Consider the following 25,610-nt stretch of genomic DNA (forward strand, 5'->3'; position numbering starts at 1 on the left):
AACAAAGGTGTTGATGATTGAGTGCTCACACTGTAATTAGTGTGTCAGGCCCTCACATCTCCACCAAGGCGAAGCTATTAATTGCACCAAATTAGAAAACGATATCAGAGGCAAAATTATTCTTTCCACTTGTCATTTTGAGAAAGGGAATTCATTCTATTCAACAGCCAATTTGAAAAAGAGGGGAGTCTGATACTAATCTGTTTGTGTCAAGTAAATAAATGTCTTCAGTTCTATCTGCAGGTACTTTGCCATGCTTCTGTAAAGTGCAGGTTACCTTCCAAGTTGCAGCATTACGCCTGAAATAGGCAAATGTCCGTGTAAACCAGTTGTAGATTTCATTAAGTGTTAACTGCCTGTCAGATGATTCAATGATAGCCTGAAATAAAAGGGACAAAATGACATTAAATAGCTGTTTGGTAACTAAACAGGGTGACACTTTCTTAGGAAACATTAATTGAGGCAGTAATTAATTACAACCTAATCAGGCAACATTAATTTATTTTCTACTCACCTGCCTTATGAGAGTTGCATAAGTAAATGGAGGTCTGACATCTGCATTCTTATAAAACTCATAGTTTGGGGCAATCTCTGCAAGAGTGAATAGGAAATGTCAAGTAAATAGGGCAATTTCCTATGTAGAAGAATTGACAATTTAAATTAAGTCCAAATTATTTACTCTGACATAGTTGCTTTAGAAAAGGGGTAATAAATGATTTTGTATAACGTATACCAGTAGCAAATTAAACAAAAAGCAACACTGTCTCTCTTTTTCCTTCCTTCACTCAATTTAACCCCTCCACCCTCTAAAATGCTGGTCAGGAGAAAACATCCTCCTTCAACTAGAAGTTTGGGATGATCCAGGTTTCTCGATAGCCACCATAAATGACACTCTGATCAACTGACAGGAGATTGAATTTAAGTGATCTAAGTCAATGCTTTTTACACCATTTCTGAGAATGATATCAGCCTAGGTACTGGATTACGTCAAAGAAGAGTACGATCCCGGTGCAATGCATGCTGCTGCACCTAATGAGGCTGGCCCCGGAACAATGACCTCTCTTGTTTAGTACCAATGAGTTGTGAGCATCTGTCGCAGCCCCAGAGACAGCTTGCTGGTTACAATGGGGAGGCACATTTGACCAGCTCAGACGAGTTGGACAAAGGCCTCAGGTCAATCTGGGAGAGGGAGGAAGGTGAAAGAGGGCAAGTGACGAACAGCAGCGGTGCACAGATTTAATGTGAAGCCGAAAGCACTCCTGCCCAGGCCAGCTCCACAGTAAGGCAAGAATTTCACATTTCCGTTGGTGGCCTTTGGCAGTCCCTTTAAGGACAGCTGGTTCGGCTGCCACACACCTGCACAAAATGACCTCACCGTGCATGCTGTGGACATGTGTAATCAAATTTTTCAAAGGTCGCCTCAAACAGGTCGATTTGCATATGCCCGTTTCAGGCATGACTACAGATGAGCCTCAACCAGCATGGCAGATGGTGCACTTTTGACGTGGAATAAGCGTACGTGCCGCCTGCCATATTGGGCCCCGTGGACACCTGTTTTACGCGTAAAAAACAGGCCCAGCAACATCCAATTTTTATGCTATAGTATTTCGTATATATGCCACACATTGGAGCAGCTCAACTGAAAACTAACAAAACTCAACTAACTGATGCAGGTGGTTTCAAGTGTCAAGCAGTGCTGGGATTTGAACTCTCAACCACCTGGTTGGGAGCCAATTGCTCAGCCTCTTGAGCTACTGGACTGAAAATATTTTTCAGTCTTGCAAGAAATATTGACAAAAGGCTCATTGTGTAATTCTATACAATTATCCTGTTACACTTCATTTTATGTTTAGAATTAAAATCTAAGAATATTTTCTTTCAAATAGCACAGGACAGGAAAAGATGATTTTAAAACTGGGTTTAATTGAGACTATGTGAATTACCAAACACCACGAAATGCAGAATTTTGAGATTGTATTTATTTTTATTTGCATGTATATTCTTAGTTAGTCCTTTAATTATAAACCTAATTAAACTATCTGTACAATATCTAATATAAAGTTATAAAATTGCTTTAAAAAAGAATCCTTGTGGTCACAACATTGTATCCTTCCTTCCTCTCAACCCAAAATATAAGAAATAATTTTTCAAATAAATTTATTCCACATAATTTGATCTATGGGGAATGACTGGAATATTAAAACATGTAAAAATGTATTTTAAGTTCAATCTGTTTTGGTCAACAAAGGGGATATTATCTCTTTCTATAATCTTCAAAATATAGAGAACTTAAACCAAAAATAATTAAAGATATTTGTCAGACAAAATGTCAGTTTGCTAGTGGAGCTACTTAGAATCCTACCTGATGAAATGGGAATGTTGTACTTATCACCATGTCGTCTTCGAATTGGTCCCACATTGTGCACGTTGGCTGGAGTGATTACGGAGGGTCCTTGCGTGACAGGGGTGACTGGGGCTGTTGGTGTGGTGGGAGTCTGAGGTAAGCTCTGTGGGGAAGTCTCTGAAATGTTCTTAGACATTGTGACACTCGACACCAGATTCAGCTGAGGAGGCCCAGGAGGAGGAGCGGGAAAAGGCAGAGACAGGAGAAAGAAGGCTTTAAAAGGTTTGACAAATGAGAGTGGATTCACTTCTACAGCTGTGTTGCCACTAATAAGCAGCAAAGGAAGCAGCCAATCTCAACTAATTACAGGATGAAATTGTATCATAAGAACTCTAATTAGAGGATGCTGTTAGAGATTATCTAATGATCTGATCCAACATTACTCAGGCCCAACTCATTTTAGTCTATCCCAACTCTATAAGACTGTCTCTCCCATCATAAAAGCTGCTACTAAACGTTCCATGGTTGCATCTGTCTATTCTTAAAGGCTGAAAAACAAGGTAGATTATCAAAGGGATCAAGTTACTGCAATGGGACTGGAATGTGTTGCCGCTGCTCCAGTGCTGCTGCAGTTTTTGCACAGTTCCAAATCTCAGCTGAGAGGTTCCAGCCAGCTGGAAAATTTTACACTGACCTTTACTCTCACTGCTAATTTGGTGGAATGGTAATGACATTACTACATATTCAAACAAAATTGTCTTAATTGCAAATTAGCCAGAGGAGACTGAAATTTTTCAAATTAAATATGATTGTAGATGGAGAGGGGAATGGAATTTCTTCACTAACAATCATTTGTGGCATGTGTTAACAAATATAATGAAATGTCAAGTTTGCCAATTCCTCTGGAAGTATCATTTTCAATTTATGATTACAGTGTCAGTTATTGCTGATTTACCCTGGAATGTGGGTGTCAGGGAAGAAAAAGGAAAAAAGGTGAAAATCAATGCAAGCTAGTTAACAGTGTGCCCTTCAAACACTCCTCCCAATAAAACACTGTTATTCATTATTGAAAAATTCTCACATCATCTCTTTTATATTTACCACACATCCATCGTCATAAATAGCATCTAATTAACAAAATTTACACCCATCCACTGTGAAAAGATTTCTGCCAAATTCTTAAGTGATGCTCTTAATAGCTAATTTGTAGTCATTTTCAATCTATTCTGAAGGGTAATTTCTCGATCTGGGAAAACTGCAATGTTATCTTGTCGCAGCACAAAACTAGAAAATCAGGAATTGTACAGGAAATTGCAACTGACTAAGTAATTCAGGCACATCTGTCGTTCTAAATGTTATGTATTCATCTATAGATAAACACCTTTTTCATTTGGAGAAGATTATGCATTTAACATTGATTGATCTTACTTTGTGGATTTGTTTTACACGTTTAGAGAGTAGAAAAATTTGTTAAAGAAACAAAAATTAACATATGCCAGCTAATTGTTCTGCATTCTTGGGCAGCAGCCAGGAGAAGCTCACTGGCAGTCTAATAACAACGCCTGGCACCCTGAAGGCATTCCCAAGTGCATCTGTTCCCAATAAACTACAAACCGTTTTATTCTACTGCTACCCATGACCTGCAGATTGATGCAAGCAACACAGTTATGTTTATATATAAATTTGGTTGCAATCTAATACTGTAACTATCCTAATAAACAAACATTACTAAGAGTTAAAAATTCAAAAGAAAATCATACCAGCTGTATCCGACTCTTCTAAATAATCTATTTACAGCAAATTGAAAATAAACTATTGCTGAAAAGAATTATTGTATTAATACCTCTTATAGTTTTCATACTAAAGTTTGATTATTGGTGTATTTCCTAACAGGGTTTCTCGATAAATCAGTACAGTTTGATAATTACTTATCTTCACTTTGCAAATAAAAACTAATGTAAAATTAGTTTGAAGAAGAAATTGTATTTTTTTCCAAAATAAAAAGGCACAATTTTATACACCAAAAAATATGAAGTTATAAAACTTCATAAAATCACTGACATTAAATCTTCTATGACTTATATACTGTTTCTGATTATTATGTTTACAGAGTTATGATAATTTATTTTATCATACAGTAATAACAAGCAGAACATGTTTGCAGGAAGGCAGTCATGTTCTGATAAAATGGAATTTATTAAAGATAAATAAGGAAAAGCATGTAAAAGCTGGGATGAGCACTTAGCTACCTCAACTCATCTGAATATATTCAAGGTTGGGTGAAACTCATTATTCAGGACTTGCAGCCTTGATAACTTTGATTTTCATCCATCCATAGCATGGCCAAAAGGTACCATTTAATGAAGTACCATCCAGAGAGTAAATGGGGTCATATAATAGACAGTGCGGTTGCACCTTGTGTTCATGTACTGATAGCTGTTAAGGGTGCAGTGATGAACCAACAGAGCTCATTTCGCCTTGGTAATAAATTCATACTATTAATATTTATCAAATGTGTGGGCTGTCTCAACTGAGCCACTGCATATGAGGACATAAATCAGTACTATCATATCAATTATGGAGCTCTTTTTGTGCAGTATATAAATTTTAGAAATCTTTTTGTATACTGCTCTCCTCTTCAACCATTTAAAGGCTAACAGTGCTATATACCACATTCTAAAGAGCACAAGTGTCCAGTGGGAAGAAAAAAAGACCGTAGCTTCAGTTCAACTTACTCATCTAAGGATTCCCTATTAATTACCCATCATCAAATGCAATTAGTAGCTCTTTCATGTGTGGTTTATGTAATGTAATACTTCAGTTACATTATTCAAGTTCAGTTTTGGATTATAGGCTGAAGATCCTTTATTAGTGTGGATGTTACCACACTGCTGGACTTTTACAAATTTACTGATTGAATAATTTATTTATAAAGAATGAGCTGCAGATTCCTGATGGATTTACTGGATAAGTATTTTATCTTCAGATTTTCTATGGTACAGAATGCAATATGGAATAGGAAGTGATGAAAGCAATACTCATTGAAAATAAACAAGAAAAGCAGTGCTTAAACCAAACTTGTTTTGAATTCAAATTGGTACCATTATTTTAATTGAGCTACACCAAAATTATTAATAATAAAAGATTATGAATTGTGACAAACACATTTATAAAGTACTCTGTGACTCGGTAGCTCTAGTGGCTGAGTGTTCAACTCACAACCAGCCGTTCATGAGTTTGAGTCCCTGAGCAATCCGTCACTTGCACACAGCCTCCTTCACTGAGGTTTTACCAGTTTTCAGTTGGGCTACATGATGCAGCACCGCAGAAAAGCAATGTGTTTTATTTCAGTCAGAAGAGGACCAGCACTGCCTGGTTGGCCTGTATGAATTGCATCTCCTGTTAGCCAATTACAAAGCATTACGGATATTGGTCATGAAGGAGCCCATGCCCAGACTGTCTCTGTCCCCAGATGGAGGAGAACTTGTAAACAGCTAGCACTCTGCCAGGAAAAAAGCAGGCACCGAAAGGAATATGTAAAAACTGGTCAGTTTGGCAGTTTCTATACAGGAACTGTAACAACATAATATAGTGAGTTTTTTCCTTTATTTGTCCAATACTCATTTCCAATGGAGTGAACAGCTAGTTTTGTTAGACCAATTCCACCGTATAATTTTTAAATCAATGTTTAATTTCCAGGGGGTTTTACAATGGCAATTGAACATCTTTGAAACCAACAATGCATTTTCAAAATTTAACTTAAAATTATACTAATTAGTGAACTCTGTTTTGATTTTATCATCTCAAGTAACTCACCAAGAAAATGTAAGGATAATATCAATAACTTTTACTGTAAGATTTTTAAAAATTCTTTTACAAATCAAGTTGATTCAAACTATAATCCCATGTAAAAGATACTTAATTTCGCCCAGTTCACTACAGGTTTTTTGTTAGATAAAATGTTTTGGGTATTATTTTGATAGACAGTAAATTCTAGTCCTTCACCTGTAAGTAACTCCATTCAATGCTTTGCCAGTAATGACATAGCTATATAGCAGTGCAATTGATGCCCAATAAAATTCTCTTCGTTGGCGAAGTGTATTTGTAAATCCATCAAAATAAAATGTTCTAACATTTCGACAGTCATCTCAAGTCAGTTATTTGTCACAAGTGAAGTATATTACTTTGTCAGTGTTGAATGTAGAATGTCTATTTTATTTCAACAAAAAGCTATCTGCTAACATTTTTCATAGCCACACTTCATGCTTAAGTATTGGCATAACCATTCTATATGGAAACCGTTAAGACAATTGTTTATTTTTATATGTAATATTTATTAAACAGTGTGGCCCCTATTCAATCCATAGCCCAATATTAAACTTACAGGTTTTGGACATGGCTTGGGATCAGAGGGTCTCATATGGAGATGGGTCATCATTGCCTGAAGGCGCTCACGTTCTTTAGAAAGCTGTTATGGAACAAACAGAAAATAAATCTCTTGCAAAATACATTTAAAGTGATTGTGATAGAACAAGTCAGTTCTCGAATTCACAATAAGACGATCCTTTTTTATAGACTTTTCTTAAAGAAAAAATCAGCTTCTTTAGAAGTACTCATCATTTGGAAGTCTCCCTTGTGTTAAAAGGTCACAGAAAAACAAATAACACTTCATCTTTTTGTCAATAGGAGTATTTAGGTCATAGCTGTTGTGACAGTAACAAGTTACCAAGAACACAAATAAGTGGGCCCTTGGTGTCCTGATAAAGTCCTGTGGACACTGTAACGAATGGACTAATGTAGCAGCTGTGAAGAGGTGAAGGGTTCTCAAAGCATTGTGCCTGCCAAGATCATCTGCACGCTTCATCCTTTCCCTCTGAGGTCCAGTTACTGCCCCCAGCAATCTGCCATCATCAATCTAATTCAATAGAGTGACAGAGACCAGGCAATATGAAGCACTGATTTCTGTCACAGAGTCTAGGTCCACACTGCACTGGGTCTCATTACAATTGATGGACTTTACTTTTGTAGATTGCTTCTATAAGTCAGCCAGAGGGAAACCTATTAATTGGCCACTTTGAAAGGTGGATCATTGGGTGACGATTGTTTCCATCTGTTTGAAAATTATATGGTAGACAGTTATTTAAAATTGCTCTATCTTACTTCCCAAAATTCAAAAATTTCAAACATATTACAACATTTAAATCAAAGAGTTGATAGGCATATTGCACTTAAAAAAAAACTCTGTAGATGTACCATTTTACTTAAAATAAAGGTCATTGGGCAATCTGCTCATGTACCAACATGCTACACCACAGAGGTATAGAGCCAGATTTTCAAAGCCCGCTGAGTGCAGGCACAGAGGCGAGCGCGATTTGGAGATAACGTTCATGGAGATTGGCACTGGGACCCGCTGCCTCCAGAATGCAATGCCATTTTTAATGGGACACGGGCAGTGAGGGAATGGGTCGGGCGCATGCTTACAATTCAGTGCCTGTTGAGCTAATTGAAGAACTCATTAACAGGCTTGTCTGCAGCAGTTTTTAATTTTTAAAGGCTGGGAACGTGGAGGACGCATGGTGGGATCATGGTAGGGTGTTCAAGTCATGAACACAGCATGTGGGGGGGGGGGAGGGGTCATGTAACTAGTAGAATAGATAAGGGAGAGCCAGTGGATGTGGTGTATTTGGACCTCCAGAAGGCTTTTAATAAGGTCCCACATAAGAGATTAGCGTGCAAAATTAAAGCACATGGGATTGGGGGTAAGGTACTGACATGGATAGAGAACTGGTTGGCAGATAGGAAACAAACAGTAGGAATAAACGGGTATTTTTCTGAGTGGCAGGCAGTGACTAGTGGGGTATGGCAGGGATCAGTGCTAGGACCCCAGCTATTCACAATATATATTAATGATATAGATGAGGGAATTAAATGTAATATATCCAAGTTTGCCGATGACACAATGCTGGGTGGGAGTGGGAGCTCTGAGGAGGATGCAGAGAAGCTCTAGTGTGATTTGGATAGGTTGAGTGGGTGGGCAAATACATGGCAGATGCAGTATAATGTGGATAAATGTGAGGTTATCCACTTTGGTGGCAAAAACAGAAAGGCAGATTATTATCTGAACAGCGATAGATTGGGTAAGGGGGAGGTGCAGCGAGATCTGGGTGTCCTTGTGCACCAGTCACTGAAAGTAAGCATGCAGGCGCAGCAGGCAGTTAAGAAGACAAATGGTATGTTGGCCTTCATAGCAAGAGGATTCGAGTACAGGAGCAAGGATGTCTTGCTGCAATTATACAAGGCCTTGGTGAGACCACATCCGGAGTATTGTGTGCAGTTTTGGTCTCCTTATCTGAGGAATGATGTTCTTGCTATGGAGGGAGTGCAGCAAAGCTTCACCAGACTGATTCCTGGGATGGCAGCACTGACGTATGAAGAGAGATTGGGTCGATTAGGCTTGTATTCGCTAGAGTTTAGAAGAATGAGAGGGGATCTCATAGAAACCTACAAAATTCTAACAGGAGTGGACAGACTAGATGTAGGAAGGATGTTCCTGATGGCAATGGAGTCCAGGACCAGGGGTCACAGTCTAAGGATAAGGGGTAAGCCATTTAGGACTGAGATGAGGAGAGATTTCTTCACCCAGAGAGTGGTGAACCTGTGGAATTCTCTACCATGGAAAGCAGTTGAGGCCAAATCATTAAATATATTCAAGAAAGAGTTAGTTATAGTTCTTAGGGCTAATGGGATCAAGGGATATGGGGAAAAAGTGGGAACAGGTTACTGAGTTTGGATGATCAGCCATAATCGTACTGAATGGTGGAGCAGGCTCGAAGGGCCGAATGGCCTACTCCTGCTCCTATTTTTTTATGTTTCTATCAGGGCTATTGGAAGGGCTGAATAACAGACTGCAGGGGCCCACAAAAGGCTCAGCTGCTTCATAAGTGCTACAAAGTAGCCATTGCTGCAGCTAAAAGACTTGCTTTTCTCAGTGATGAGTGGCAGGAAACCAGAGAGAGACGTGAGGCCACTGGCATCACTTGAGCAGCTAGGGTTGGCAGGGGAAGGACTGGTGAACGCACAAAGCCTGACTGAGGGAGTTCAGATGGGAACCAGTGATTCTGATACTAGATAGAGCAGCCAGGATGAGCTGTGGCAGATGCAACTTCCAGGACAGCTGGAGGCCAGTGGAGCGCAGCAGGGGACTGCAAGGGGAGGAAAGCACTACCCAAAACATCGAGTGCATGGCCCAAAAGTCAGCTACATGCAAATAATAGAGCGCCAGTGCCATAGGAGGCTGAGCCTATCCAGACAGTTGGTCTCAGTCCTATGTGCTCTGATCCAGAATGACCTGAGGCCTCACATCTCCCATTGCAGTCCCCTACCTGCATCTGTCAAGGTCTTTGTTGCCCTAAATCTCTATGCAACCGTGGTCATTCCAGAGATCAGCTGTGAGCATAGCTGGCATCTCACAGCTGGCAGCTCATCAGGCCACCAGGCAAGTCATGGATGCCCTTTGCAGGAGGGCAGGGAACTGCACCCACTTTGACCCAGATGGATCTGCAAAGGGCCATAGGGTATTGGGTTCAGCCTCCATCGCTGGATTCCCCCAGATGCAAGGCATCATCGCTTGCACCCAAGTGGCCATCAAGGCACTCAGCGACTGGCCAATGAGATCCGTCAACAGGAAGAGCTTCCACTCCCTCAATATCCAACTGGTTCACGATCACAACAAGGCTTCCTCTATGTGTGCGCTCACTTCCCTGGCAGCTGCCATCCTGTTCATCCTCTGCCAGTCCAGGCTACCTCGGTCCTTCACTTCATCTCAAAGTGCATGGGTGGATCCAAGGGGACAAGGGATATCCCTTGAAGAGATGGCTACTGACCCCTCCAAGGGAGCCGCAGACAGAGGCACAGAGGTGAAACAACCAATGCTACCTGTTCAGCAGGCCAGCCATTGAGCAGGCTATCCAGTTTCTGAAGATGCAATTCCATTGCCTAGATCGGTCAAGTGGCATCCTCCAATACCCTCCTGCAAGGGTGTCGGTCATTGTGGTGGTCTGCTGCGCTCTCGATAACATGGCCCACCTTGAGGAGACTGAGGCCCTGGAAGGAGACAGCTCATCGGGGGAGGTTCAGGAGGTAAGATAGGAGGAGGAACAGGAGGCGGAGGAGGATAACCCTGAACAGAGAGGTGCCTCTGTTGCTCCTCCTACTACCCTCTGGGAAGAGGACCTCCCTTATCTCCCTCATGACCTCTAACATTAGATCCAGGTCGGCATTGATGAAGTGAGGGTCTGCTCTGCCCCTAGTGCAAGGCCTTCAGCTCTCCTGTGATATTTTGCTTCCATCTGGTGCTATAGAAGACAGATCTCTCCCTCAGGGCAACAAGCAGCTTCTCAATGATGGCTGCCATGAAAGTCTGCATGAGCCCCACTGCCATTTTCAATCCCACTGGTTGTAAGAGGACAGGAAACCCGCCTCTATACAAATTATGGGCTTACCCATGTGAAAATTACAATCTGAATCAGCTTCCCACAGGAGGCAGGTTTCTGACCCAAAACCAGACCCAGTTCCTCTTTTCCACCTCCATAATGAAAATCCAACCCATACAGTCTGAAAAGAGAGGTGAGGCAACTTCTTCCACAGAAAGAAATGAACAATGAAACTAGAAAGTGAGTCAACCTGTATTGCTCTCAAACACTTTGGGGGGAGTTTTATCTTGGCGGCAGGGGTCTCGACGGCTGGAGAAACTGACACCAAGATCGCATGCCACCTCTTTTCCGGAAGGCATGCCAAATTTAGTGCCAATCAGGCACTTAAGTGGACAGTGGTGGGCCTTCCACAAGATCGAGGACCCAGTTGCTGGGAGTCCTGCCCTTAGAAAGCTGCCGGCCAAACAGAGGCTGGTGGCTGCAATGCTACCACCGAGGTGGTGTGTTGCTGGAGGTGACCATACCGGAGGCCCAGGAGCGTCGCTGGAGCCAGACCTCAGGTAGGTCAGTGCGGGAGGGGTTTAGTGGGGTGGGGGTCATGGGGGCAGGCCCCCCTTCCCGATGCCACGTCCCTCAGGCAGGCACTAGGTGCCTTTTCACAAGGGACCACCCCCACCTCCACCGGAACTGGGAGGTAGTTCGTACAGTTTCTTGTGTTGTGCTTCCCGTGCGACAACAGGGCCGTCCGCTGCATGGCTAATTGCGACTGTGGTGGGATGAGGCCCTTAAGTGGGGGTTAATTACCCAGTTAAGGGCCTCAATTGGCGGCGGGGTGGGAAGGCCGATCAATGGCCTTCCCGCTGCAGACTAGAGTTTGGTGGATACGGGATTGTGGCGGGGAACCTCCACACCCACCACCCAGCCCGCCATCATCCCACCCGATTTTATCCTCTCCACCACCAAATCCACCGCGTGGGAGAGCATAACATTCCCCCTGATCTCATAGTTAGCTGGATGCCTGAACGATGTATCGACCAGAGAGATTTAAAGGAGTGGCCAAAAATTGTTTGTTTTAAAATGATGCTGGGAATTACTGCTCCAAAGTGGCATCTGCAGTGCACATGTACACTGTTGGGGCAAATTACGCTGGATGCCATACTGGTGAGGGCATTAGCGCATGCGCAGTGAATGGCTGCTTGAGGTATGCAGAGCAGACAGATCATGATGTAAATCAGCTTACATATGAACATACTAATTAAGAGCAGAAGTAGGCCACTTGCTCTTTGAGCCTGCTCAGCCATTCAATAAGATCATGGCTGATTTGATTGTAACCTCGACTCCACATTCCTGCCAACCCACGATAACCTTTCACCCCCTTGCTTATCAAGAATCTACCTACCTTCGCCTTAAAAATATTTAAAGACTCTGCTTCCACTACCTTTTGAGGAAGAGAGTTCTAAAGACTCACAATCCTTTGAGGGAAAAAAATTTCTCCTCATCTCTGTCTAAAATGGGCGACCCCTGATCTTATATGTTTCAATCAAGTCGCCTTTTATTTTCCTAAAATCCAGCGGATATAAGTCTAGCCTGTCCAACCTTTCCTCATAAGACAACCCACCCATTCCAGGTATCAGTCTAGTAAGCATTCTCTGAACGGCAAAAAATGCATTTACATCCTTCCTTAAATATTGTACACAGTACTCCAGATGTGGTCTCAACAATACCCTGTATAACTGAAGCATAACCTCCCTACTTTTGTCTTCAATTCCCCTCGCAATAAACGATAACATTCTATTAGCTTTCCTAATTAATTGCTGAACCTGCATACTAACCTTTTGCAATTCATGCACCAGGACACCCAGATCCATCTGCATCTCGGAGCTCTGCAATCTCTCAACATTTAGATAATATGCTTCTTTTTTATTCTTCCTGTCAAAATGGAAAATTTCACATTTTCCCACATTATACTCCATTTGCCAGGTCTTTGCCTAGTCACTTAACCAATTTATATCCCTTTGTAGTCTCCTTATGTCATCTTCACAACTTACTTTCCTACCTATCTTTGTGTCATCAGCAAATTTAGAAAACATGGCCAGAATTTTATGCCACCCCAACGAGCGGGATGGTGGCGGGCTGGCGGGGGGGGGGGGGGGTGGGGTGGGGAGGAGGGGGCTGGTGGCATAAAATGGAGCAGGAGGCACCGGGAGGCTTTCCCAACCTGCTCCTGCCTCGACCGCCCTTTACGTAGGGCGGGGGTGGGTGGGGTGGGGGGTGAAAAACGGCCCGCCAGCCCCAGGCCAATCAAGGCCTGTAGTTTCCTGCTTTCTGTCTCCCTCACTTTTTGAATAAAGGAGTTACATTCGCTATTTTCCAATCTAATGGAACCTTCTCCGAATCTAGGGAATTTTGGAAAATTAAATCCAACGCATCAACTATCTCACTAGCCACTTCTTTTAGGACCCTAGGATTAAGTCCACCAGGACCCAGGAACTTGTCAGCCCGGAGCTCCAACAATTTGATCACTACCACTCCCTGCTGACTGCAATTTTCTTGAGTTTCCTCCCTCCCTTCCATTTCCTGATTTATACCTTGCAACGTTGATTTGGTGCCAGTGGTCAGAAATCGAAACTCCATTCAACACCCACCCTTAACCTCGAACAGCTAAACACACATTCAGCAACAAGAAGGACCTCCCATTAGTGCTTTTTAATGGGATTGGTTGCTGATTGATTTCTTCTGGCTGTTACTATGATTCTACAAGTGCTTACTGCTTTCTGTAGTTGTTTCAAATTACAGGGAGAGGTGTGGCAGGTGCTAGAGGACGTTTTGCTGACTTCAAGGCTTCTGCACAAACCAGTTATTCATGGGTGCACCAGAAGGCATTCCCCTTGGAATAGAGCATGAAACAGAAAATTAACAGAGGCCAGGCAGTGCCTGACAAGCTATTGGAAGAGGGAGGAGATGAGGGAGCGAGGGGCTCTCAGTGAGAGGCCATATCTGCCCAGACAGTTCGGGGAACAATTCTCCTACTGAACCTCAACCAGGAACAATGTGTGAGAGGGCTGCGCTTCAGCAAGGATGTCCTCATTGAATTCTGCCACCTGCTGCAGGCACAACTGCAGCCTCAGAGTAGGGCAATGACTGGACTGCCAGTGGCTGTGAAGGTGACTGTGGCATGAACCTCCATGCGTTTGGCTCCTTCCAGTCTGGAGCTGGAGATATTTGCAACATCTTGCAGTTTGCTGTCTCCTGTTGCGTATGGGTGGTCACTGAAATACCCTATTGAAAGACAGCTAACTACATTTCATTCTCTTTTGCCAGAGTCAAGCGGATAGATTGAACATGTGGCTTTGCTAGGAGTGCAGGCTTCCCCATGGTGCAGGGTGCCATTGACTGCACGCACATTGCTTTGTGGGTGACATATGTCAACTCTGCCCTATATTGGAACTGAAAGGGATTCCATTCCTTCAACATCCAGCTGACCACAGGCTGCAAATCATGTAGGTCAATGCCCAGTATTTTGGCAGCAGCCATGATGCCTTCATTCTACGATAGTCTGTTGTGCCAGCTGCATTTAGGCCACCATGACAAAGCAAAGGATGACTACATGGGTGACAAAGCTATCCACTGACCACATGGTTGATGATTCCAGAGTACAACCCATGCACTCATAGGCATCATGCATACGATGAAAGCCATATGATACAGCAAACCAGTGACATGCTGAAACAAAGTTTCCACAGCCTGCATCACTGTAGAGGCAAGGCAGGGGTCTGGGTACGTAGTAGTCTCCTACACTCTGCACACCCTTGCCACCAGCAATACAGCAAGCAACTGAGGAGCAGGATCTTGAGGAGGAAGAGAAGGAGCAGGAGCATGAGGAGACAGCGGAGGAGCAAGAACATGAGGAGGTGGAGGAGGAGCAGGAGCATGAGGAGGAGGAAGAAGACGACAAAGAGGAGGAAGAGAAAAGGACGAGCCAATCTAGGCAGTCTTATTCTGCCGGGGCTGTCAGAACTCATCTGAGTGTGATACCAGTAACCTCAATCCCATTTCCCTGTCCACCAACAGTGCCAGCTGCCTACCTTCCCTCACATCTTCTGCTTGGTCAAAAATAGACAACAAATTATAAAAATTCCAAACCAAATTTATGAATGAAATCATGCCATGTTGTATACAAACGTCAACTAATCAACTGTATACATTTCCTTAGTTCCTGTTTTCTGTGTGCCTTTGCCTGTCCCGAGTGCTGTTACACAGTGCTACTCCAATGGCTGCAGTATGGCTGATGGAAGGCTGCTAACTTTCTGTGGAGAAGACTGCAGCTGCTCTTGGAGGATGATCTCAAGCAAATCTGGGCCTAGAAGACAGCACCATCTCAGCATGAGAGACAGCAGTTTGGGCTGGCTGGTTAACAGGCAACAGGAGGAGCACTGGTGGAGTGGGAGGTATGGAGGAATGAATGCTGTCTTCCTGAGAAAGGACTGCAGGACTGTGCTCCATGAAGCCATCACCATGTCTCTAGGGCGGTGTCTCAGCCAGGGATAGGCAGTGACATGTTGCACCGTGGACATCTGACAACATTATTGATTGAGCCATGGACATGGGGGCAATTAAACTGTATATAGAGTGTACAGCCAATCTAATGCCATCATAACACAATCTGATTTGAAAGACATTTCTCCCTATAAGTAAAGTAGCTAAACATACAAACATCAATGGAAAGGAACATATTTGTATTAGCTAGTTAGCATGCAAAATAGTATGCAATGCCAATGCAAATTACTTTTGTTGACAGAGTAGAGCTAGCTACACCATGTCACGGGGTGGTAGATGGACCTAATCAGATGACCTCTGTGGATTCACACTGTGTCAGCGGTGAAAATTCATCCAATAAACCATAAAATTCAAAGAGAGGATCGTTATTGTGGTCATTGAGGTGAGGCAGTAGAAAAATCAGCAATAGGAAGACGGACCATTTCTCACACAGCTATTGTTGCAAGACAATTTAACCCATGATGATCAATTTTTGTGCAACTTCTCCACCTGCTTCTATTATGTACCTGAAGACAGGGCAGACAACAAAAGGGCAGTGATCACCATATCAGGAGAATTTTATAGGATGGAGGAGATAGTACTTCAGAAGAGTCATGTAAAACAGAAAAGTAGAGCAGAACAGGAAGGGGCAGAGGGATTAACGGTAGGCAGCTAAGACTAGTTTATTCATCTTGACAGGCTGTTAAGTAGGTACTGTATTCTAAATACAGAAACAACAGAAACTCTCCTGGACAAAATGTCATTAACTCACGAGTGACAAAATTAGATAAATGCAATTACAAATAGAGAGCAGCCTTCAGTTCCTCCAATAAAGCAATTCTCTTAAATTTACATATGTTTGTGTCTCAGTCTATCACTGTTGATTCCGATTCAGCTCTGACAAAAAAGCTTTTCTGCAAAACGTTGAGCAGTTGTTACTGCATGTATTATTCAGTTACAAAATGTTTAGTCTCTGTCTGTAAGACTGTACTCAAGACTAACCAATTTATGTCCAAGCCAAATCTCTTACCTGTTATCAAAGGTGCATGTTTAACATAATATAAGTATATGATATAGACAACTTTCAAATGACATTCGGCACTCAGGTTATCTGCACATTGCAGTTACTGACTTTGAGATACTTGTAAAACTTGTTATTTAATACAATTCACAGCCCAAAAAAACTCAGTTACTGACTGTTTATAACATGGTCATTGAAACATAATAAATTTTTACTTTGTCTTCACCTACAGTTTTTAGAACTGCAAATGCAGCATGGAATTTATTAAGTAATCATAGACAGTTCATCATAGATTAAGGTTTATTAAAGCTATCCATTACATTGCATTTACTAACTATTGTATATGGATCAGCAGCATCCACTTTTTGCCAATATCACTCAGCCCCATTATACCGCACTCTTGTATTCATGAGGAACCAGTGCTGACCTCTGGAGATTCCTTGGATTTTCTTGCCTGTTTTCCCTTCAATACAAGTTCTGGAACAATGTGATTCTAAACGGATAGCAGTGGACACTTATATGGAAGTAAAAGTCCAGCAACATTTAACATGTCACTGAGTTTGTATCCCAAGTCAAAGTAATGCGTGCTAGAACATAGAAACTGAGACATTCACTAAGTGACTTTTGCCATTTTTAAATTAGTTTACATAACACAAGTCTTTAAACTTGTGTTTTAAAATAACCTAGCTGCTAGGTTATTTTAAAACACAAGATTAAAGGCTTGGAGCAGCGGTGTCCAACCTATTCAAGTGGGGGGCCATATTACAATCTTTGTTTTACACAGGGAGCCGGTGAGACAGTTTCGGAAAGATAGAGGCATTAAAATTGATCTCACTATTAATAAAAACAACAACAAATGTGCATTTTTGTGAAGGAGCTTTAAATGAGAAGACTAATTTATTGACTTACTTTCTCTTCACTATGTTGGACACTGATTTAGTGAGATACCTGGCTTTTTGTTTTGCTTGCACAAGTAGTCAATGTCTGCCTGCACACTTGTAGCAACGCAGAGTATTCCGGATAGATGTCCATCTGTCAGAAGTGATCTTGATTGCTCTCTCTCTCCCTCCTCTCTCTCTGTCTCCCCCTTCTCAGTGAGCCCCGTGTCATCACACCCCCCGTATTCTCCCCTCTCTGTGTCGTTCCCTTTCTCTGTGCTATTCTCCCCTCTGTCATTCCCCCTCGCTGTGTGCCCCCCTCTTTCTGTTCCCCCTTGCTCTCGCTCTGTCCCCCCTTTCTCTCTCTGTCCTCCTCCCTCTCTCTCTGTCCTCCTCTCTCTCTCTCTCTGTCCCCCCACCCCCTGCTCTCTCTCTCTGTCTGCCCTTCTCTCTCTGTCTGCCCTCCCCTGTCTTTCTGTCCCCCCTCTTTCCCTTTCTCTCTCTCTCTGACCGTTGCTGAGAGCGGGAACAGTGGTTTCTGAACTTTGGATGGCTCTGTGGTTCTCTGGCGGGCTTTTAAAAACAAATCGGAACCCACTGAAAAATCCCAAAGCTGTCCTGACAGGTGCTGGAAGCGGGAACAGCAGGTACCGATTTTTTTAAAATGCGCATCAGAAAATCCTGAATGTGTCTGAAGTCCAGAAGCTACTGTTCCAGCTCTCAGGACCTGTCTGCTGTGAATATTGAAAGGAGTGTTAATGTGCATTAGATAAAGATCTGAGTTCATAAATTCCAATTCAGCTGTGAAACTAACACTTCCGATTTTTTTTAAACCAGTATGGTCGGAAAGAAGAAGCCAATGGAAAATTTCTGATCGCTGAAATTACCAGTCACGAACCTCAAATTTTTTTTACCATGGACACTGGTGTCCGTCTATGGACACGTTGCCAATCCCTTGTCTCAGCAATCCTACTAATGTGTTGGAGGGCTGATTGCTAGATTGCTGTGACACCCCGCAAGCCCTTTTGAACACTGTAATCCACAGCCATGATGGCAGCAGTCTGAACGCGCATGACAGCAAGATGACCTTGCATGACAGCAAGATGATCTTGCATGACAGCAGTCTGAGCTTCTATTACAGCACTCAGATGTTGGGCAGCTACTGCTTGTGCTGCAGTGGAAGCTGCAACAAGGCCATCAGGCACAGCAACATGGTTGGGTCCACAAGTGTGTGAATGGAGTTGGAAACCACTTCAGTTCTGGAAAGGATGGACACAAACTCTGCACATAGCCCTCCACGATCCTTGATATCGACCACAGGCTTTCTGACAGGCTTCCCAATACACCAAGCATTTTGTTGTGCATAACCATCAGTATTCTTCTGTCAGCTGCCCCACTGACATTCTCATCTGAGTTCTCTGCAGCAGAACCTCACTTTCTGGCAATTTGGCATCTGCACTAGTCTTTCCCCCTGCCCTGGCTACAGCCCACTTGTGCCCAGTGTCTCACCACCTGCAGATCCTGCCTCTACCCTCTAAGTAATGTGCAGTTTGTATCTGAGCTGGTGGCTGTGAGTGTGCAATCAAATGATGGTGCTGTGTCTTCATCCCTCTCTTCTTGGTGTTCCTCTACAGTCTGGCCAGATTGCACTTCTTGTCTATCTGAAAGGAAAAAGGCACAAGGGCAGGATTATGGAGCGCAGAGTGGGGGCAAGTTAGAGGTGTATGCTTACACCATCTGCAACTTGTAAGTAAGAAGAGAGTGTGGGAAGAGGGGCAGTGGTAGGTGAGAAGCAGAATTAGGTATGAGGATACCGTCATCTTCAATGGTTTCAGGCTCAAAACTGCCCACAGCCTTAGCAATGGCCACCCCAATAATGTCCAGCAACATCTCCTCAATGAAGGTTAGGACATGCAGGTGCACCTGTCCCCCTATGGTTAGTTCCTGCTCTCTCCAGTTGTATGCCACCTTGTCCTGCAAGAGAGAGGGAAATGTGTCAGTGGGTATCATGCAATCTGTTTGAGTGATGTCACTGTCATGGTTGAATAGCTGGCAGTGTGTGCAAGCTGTGAGATGTGGGTGTTAGGCTTGCAGTAGTGTGAAGTGTGTGAAGGTAAAGTTAAGCATATGAATGTTAGGTATGAGGCCTGATTGATGCAGATTTTTGGGAGGTGAGGATGGGAGTGTGGTGATTTGAACAGTGTCTGGGGCTCGTGGTCCAGTTTGCATGTGACGATGCATTCACTGACCTTGACCACTGGTGTGAGGTCATTAGACTTCTTATGACACTGCATTCAGGTCCTCAGTGTTTGACTCCAAGCATTGACCTCCATGGTTATCTGCTCCCACTGCCTTTTGACTGTGTGACCGGAAGGCCTGCTGCCCCCTGTGGATACAGGACATCTCTCCCACTTTCTATCTCCTCCCCCAAGACCCCCAGTGCAGCATCCAAAAACCTTAGAGCCTGCTCTCTCCCATGTTGTGCCATTCTTCACTGTTTCCCAGGTTAGATTCCCTTCCTTCACGACACCCAGCACCTGCTCCAACCACAATGCACCTCCCCTTTAAGAGATGCAGCCTAGTTTTATGCAGTGCAGACTAGTTTTAAGTGGTGCTAGCAAATTACGATTTTGGGCCCCCTGCTGATCATGCAGCCAATGAACAGCATGGTTAGCATTAGCTGAAGGCAGTAATCATTCAAATGAGCAGGCAGCATGAAGTTGGAATGCTGCCTGCATTACATTGCACGGGTGCGGGTTAATAGCGCATTGCGATCCCCGCACCCATTTTTGGGGGCTATCCAGTTTAGCTCCCAGTCTGCTTATTTTTTATATGCTTATGGTGCACAAAATACTAAATCCAAATTACCTGTATCTCCAACTGCTGCACAACCTGCATCTGGACCCGACACTGAGCAGTACTCCTGTCATCTAACGCATGTTCGTTGTTAAGGTGCCTGCAAGTAGCAAATATATATCAGGCATTTTAGTATACTACAGTTGCTATTTTTAAAACTGTATTAGACATCAGAATAGCAATGTTACAGTCAGATGATACGCCATATGATATTACAAAAGATTGTCACTGAGTCAGCTTTTATTCTATCAGTTATAACACTCAATTGACATTTTTGCTACAGTATATACATAAAAGTCCATTGTCTAGTCCTTTAAAAGAAGAAAGTGAGATCAGCGATAACCAGAAAAGGCAGGAGAAGACAATTAGACAAAGTTTTCTGTAAAGTCATTGTCTAGTGACAGAAAAAATTAATCATAAAATCTTATAGCACAGAAGGAGGCCATTCAAAGGAGCTATCCAGTTAGTTTCACTCCTCCACTCTTGCCCCACAGCATGGCAAAATTGTCCTTTTTAAGAATCTTACAAAGTTATGCCTGACCTGAATTTTTAATGAGGCTGTTACACATTTCAGCAATTTTAAGGACGGTAAACACAATTCCATGCTCACAGCAAGGGGCGGTACTTGCAGAGAATGCAATGTGGGAAATGATAGGGGCACAGCCATTGCCCTCCACCAATAATTTTAATGGGCACAAAATTGCAACCACATATTCTGCAATTTCACACAATGGGGCGAATTTTACCGGCCCCCTGACTTTGGGGTAGTGGTGGGGGGTCCAGAAAATGCCTCCAGGAGAGGCCTGCCGCGGGCCTCGATGGAGGGAGGGCCCCGCCCCATATTCCCGGCAGCAGAGAGGCCCCTTGGCAGCACCCTCCGCGACGCAAGCAGGATTTATATATTTAAATTAGTGAATTAATTACCTACCTACTCCCGTCGGCCGTCCCATGCCATATTCTGGCCGGTTGCCGTGACTCCCGCGCGCTCAGAGGTGGCGCACTAGTTGGGAGGGTGAGCAGGTAAGTTTTCAGGTTGGGAGAAGGGGGGAGTGGAGGAAACAATTGCGATTGGTGGAAAGGGTTGAAGGTGAAAGGTAATAAACATTGGTAGAGGGGGGAAGGTCGGGTTTGCAAGATAAGTTTTTTTTGGGGGGGGAGAGGGGAATTAATAAATTGTTTCATCATTGGTGGGGTTGGAGAGGGGCTTCAATCTTTTATAAAATTTTTAAATTCTACTTTAACATGTATGTAACTTTAAAAATTCAAATTACATCTAAGGGCTTGAAGCCCTTTAAGAATGGGGCCAGCGCCTGCGCGGTGGTGCTGGACGCTGTTGCCAAAGACGGAGCGCCCACCCTCTCTACGTCATCGGGGGAGATGGTCCACCCCAGCCATATAAATGAGCCGCTGCATCTAATATTGCGGCGGCTCCACAGAGTAAAGGCCACGTGTGCGGCTCGCCATCTTGGAAGCTCACCACCGAAAGCGGCGGCGAGCTAGTAAAATTCAGCCCAATGTGTTCTCCATGATCGCAACAGCACCAAATCAGGCCTAGTTTATCAGAAAATAAATCCAATGTAAACATTTCATTGACTGATCAGTGTACACCATCAATATTTAAATCTAGCCACGAATGTCATCAGATCTTTCAGAAAAGACTAGAGCAGACAAAATTCTACTAATTTTTATTTCTGAAAGTTAAATGAATTGCCAGGATATTTATTCAATCAATGACCAAAGTGTCAAAGTAAAGAAGTGAACAATTACTTATGTTCTATTTGTTTTATATTTCTATTTTCTATCGAGTTGAACATCAAAAGGACATAGACAGGCTGATGGAATTGGTGGACAAGTGGCAGATGCAATTTAATGCAGAGAAGTGTGAAGTGATTCATTCTGGTAGGAAGACCGAGGAGAGGCAATATAAAATAAAGGGTTTAATTCTAAAGGGGGTGCAGGAGCAGAGGGACCTTTGGCTATATATGCACAAATCATTGAAGATGCCAGGGCAGGTTGAGAAAGAGGTTAATAAAGTTTACAGGATCCTGGGCTTTATAAATAGGCATAGAGTAAAAAAACAAGGAAGTTATAATAAACCTATACAGAACACTTGTTCAGCCTCAACTGGAGTATTCTGGACACCACACTTTCGCAAGGATGCGAAGGCATTGGAGAGGGTGCAGAAAAGATTCATGAGAATGGGTCCAGGGATGAGGAAGTTCAGTTACGTGGACAGATTGGAGAAACTGGCTCTGTTCTCCTTGGAGAAGAGGAGATTAAGAGGAGATTTGATACAGGTGTTCAAAATCATGATAGGTCTGAACAGAGTAGATAGGGAGAAACAGTTCCCATTGGTGGAAGGATCAAGAACCAGAGCACACCGATTTAAGGTGATTGGCAAAAGAAGCATGGCAACATGCCAAAAAGCTTTTTTATGCAGGGAGTAGTTAGGATCTGGAATGCACTGCCTGAGAGTGTGGTGAGGCAGACTTAATCAAGGCCTTCAAAAGAGAATTGGATATTGGGCTGAATTTTACTGGGCCCCCGATGTCGGGGGTTGTGACGGGAGTGGGTGGGCCGGAAATACCTCCGGGAGAGGCCCGCCACAGGCCTCGACCCTGGGAAGGCCCTGACCCACATCACCGGTGGCGGCGAGGCCTCATGGCGGCCCCCCCAGCCACTCTGGGCCGGGAACATAATTTAAATATGATAATGCATGCAAATAAATTAATAAATACTTACCTCGTCACACCAGCCGTCCCGCTGTGATATTCCGGCCCATTGCCGGACCTCCCTTGCCTTCGGATCTCCGTTTTTAAAAAATTCATTCAGGGATGTGGGCGTCGCTGGCTAGGCCAGCATTTATTGCCCTTGAGAAGGTGGTGGTGAGCTGCCTTCTTGAACCGCTGCAGTCCATTTGGGGTTGGTATACCCACAGTGCTGTTAGGAAGGGAGTTCCAGGATTTTGACCCAGCGACAGTGAAGGAACGGCGATATAGTTCCAAGTCAGGATGGTGTGTGACTTGGAGGGGAATTTACAGGTGGTGGTGTTCCCATGCATTTGTTGCCCTTGTCCTTCTAGTTGGTAGAGGTCGCGGGTTTGGAAGATGCTGTCTAAGCAGCCTTGGTGCATTGCTGCATCTTGTAGATGGTACACACTGCTACCACTGTGCATCGGTGGTGGAGGGAGTGAATGTTTGTAGATGGGATGCCAATCAAGCGGGCTGCTTTGTCCTGGATGGTGTCGAGCTTCTTGAGTGTTGTTAGAGCTGCACCCATCCAGGCAAGTGGAGAGTATTCCATCACACTCCTGACTTGTTTGGGAGGGGGGAGCAGGTAAGTTTTCAGGGCGGGAGGGGGGGAGCGGGGAAAACCACTGCGATTGGTGGAGGGGGTGGTGAATAGGGGTTGAAAGTGAAAGTTAATAAAGTTTGGGGGGCGGAAGGTTGGGATCACGAGGTAAGTTTTTTGGGGGGGAGAGGGCTATTAATAAATTGTTCTGTCATTGGGGGATGGGTGAAACTTTTATCAAACTTTTACCTTTGATTTTATGTCCCCTACAACTTAAAAAATTTAAATTAAACTGCTGGGCTGGAAGCCCTTTAAAAATGGTACCTGCGCAGTGGCACCGAATGCCATTGCCAGGGATGGAGTGTCCCCCCTCCCCACGCTATCGGGGGCATGCCGACCACCTTGGTCATGTAAATGAACCGCCGCGCTGAATATCGCAGAGGCTCCACGGAGCACTTCTCACACCTGCGCAGCCCCGCTTCTGAATCTCGTGGCTGGGAGATCAGCAGCGAGTTGGAAAAATTCAGCCCATTATCTGAAGAAAAAAAATTTGCAGGGTTACAGGGGAAAAGCAGGGGATTGTGACTAGGTGAGTTGATCTTGCCAAGAGCTGGGACAGATACAATGGACCCAATGGCCTCCTTCTGTCCTGTAACCATTCTATGATTCTTTGATTTCCAATTTCAAGAATATTCTTATTTTTCATTGAATTTCCATATTAGCTTTCCCTTTTAATGAAGTGTAAGCATCAATGTTTCTTGGTTTATTTGACGAAGGCTCAAGCAAATTCTTGTGTGAAATACTTTTCCCACATTTGATCATACAACTTTTAAAAAAAGGATTGTCTTCTTAATTTTAAAATCATCACTTTTCCATTGTCATTGACTTAATGGGCCTGATTTTAACTCTGTACAAGTGGATGGGTTTTGAGTGAGTTAAAATCTTGCCCACTGTCTGAATTTGTCTAATCCCAGCAATAGGTATTGACAGGGTAGAAGTAATTTTAGGGAACAATTATTTTGTTGAATATAATTCCACCTCTGTATCAGCAAGACTTCCTAATTTTCCCTCAGATTATAGATTGGAGGACATTACCAAGCAGAAAGGAGTAGAAGGCAAGATAAATTAAGAAGTAATTATTAAGTGCTGCCAAGCTTGGGTTACAAAATAAAAACAGAAAATGCTAGAAATACTCAGGTCAGGTAGCATCTGTCACTAGAGAAACAAAATTAATGTTTCAGGTCATTAGAACTGGAAGAAGTTAGAGATGTAATAGGTTTTAAGCAATAATAGAGACAGATGTTCAAAGATGCTGGCTGACCTGCTGAGCATGTCCAGCATTTTCTGTTTTTATTTCAGATTTCCAGCATCTGCAGTATTTTGCTTTTGTATTGGATTATAAAAGCCTGGGCATTGGAGAAGGAAGGAAGGATTGACCAAATACCAACGTTTCTTGGCCTAATAAGAATCCCACCTTAAGTATTTTTGTGGGATAAGGGTGGTGTAGTATTGAAATATCCAGTAAAGAGGAAATATATGGCCCAGGTGCAAAAAATGTAGTTATGTTCTGAAAAAAAATCCTAAACTGCTATGTAAATATAGAGCTGGACGTTTGCCTTTGTAAAGATATGGGGGAAGGGTTTTCCTGTGGGTTTCAGAACCTCCCATCAGGCTTGAATGGGGGTCAGAAACCTGCAATGTGTGGAAAATAGTCACTCACCTGTGATTTTCTCTGAATTGGCCAATTAATGAGCAGAGGACAGGCTCGCCACCCAATTAAGGACAGCAGCCGGTCTCTCAAAGCTGGAGGGCCAATAGGAGGCCCTCCAGCTTGAAAGCAGCAGCAGAATACCATTCAAGGTAAGTGAGGAAGATGGGACCTCAAAACGGAGGTGCCCTCTCTCCTCCAACTTTTTCAAATTTAGAATTTAAAAAAGGCCTTTGCAGCTGGGCCACCACCGTGAGGTTGGGGAAGCTCCACCACAGGGCAGCTGTGGCTGCTGCTGAACCCAGGCAGGCAGAAAAGGCCTCCAAACCTGCCTGGAGCGTCTGCCACCAGGAGGCTGCCTCCAGGCAGCTACACTGTCCCCCCACCACCTGTGAGGATCTGGGGGCCAAATGGAAAATTCCAGGTGGCCTCAGACAACAGGACTTAATAGGCCCTGTAGCAGCTCAATTGGCTACCCGCCACTTGTGGGCAGGCAGCCCTGCTGCCCCACATTCCACCTACGTGAAAATGGACCGGTGGGGGG

At 43.6% G+C, this 25,610-nt stretch overlaps 1 protein-coding gene across 6 annotated transcripts in view; it reads right to left on the reverse strand.

Moving 5' to 3' along the window:
- The window catches only part of foxp2 (forkhead box P2), a 924,460-nt gene that overhangs the window by 48,929 nt on the left and 849,921 nt on the right, over nt 1-25,610 (reverse strand). For all 6 annotated transcript variants that reach the window (XM_068050567.1, XM_068050570.1, XM_068050565.1 and 3 more), the window contains 5 exons: nt 20,080-20,167; nt 6,729-6,812; nt 2,363-2,564; nt 515-591; nt 278-379 (listed from right to left, as the gene is read on the reverse strand). In XM_068050567.1, coding sequence (XP_067906668.1) covers nt 278-379; nt 515-591; nt 2,363-2,564; nt 6,729-6,812; nt 20,080-20,167 — 553 coding nt within the window. The remainder of the gene's footprint in view (nt 1-277; nt 380-514; nt 592-2,362; nt 2,565-6,728; nt 6,813-20,079; nt 20,168-25,610) is intronic.

This window comes from Heterodontus francisci, chromosome 18 (genome assembly GCF_036365525.1).
Source record: "Heterodontus francisci isolate sHetFra1 chromosome 18, sHetFra1.hap1, whole genome shotgun sequence".
Classification (NCBI taxonomy): Eukaryota; Metazoa; Chordata; class Chondrichthyes; order Heterodontiformes; family Heterodontidae; genus Heterodontus; species Heterodontus francisci.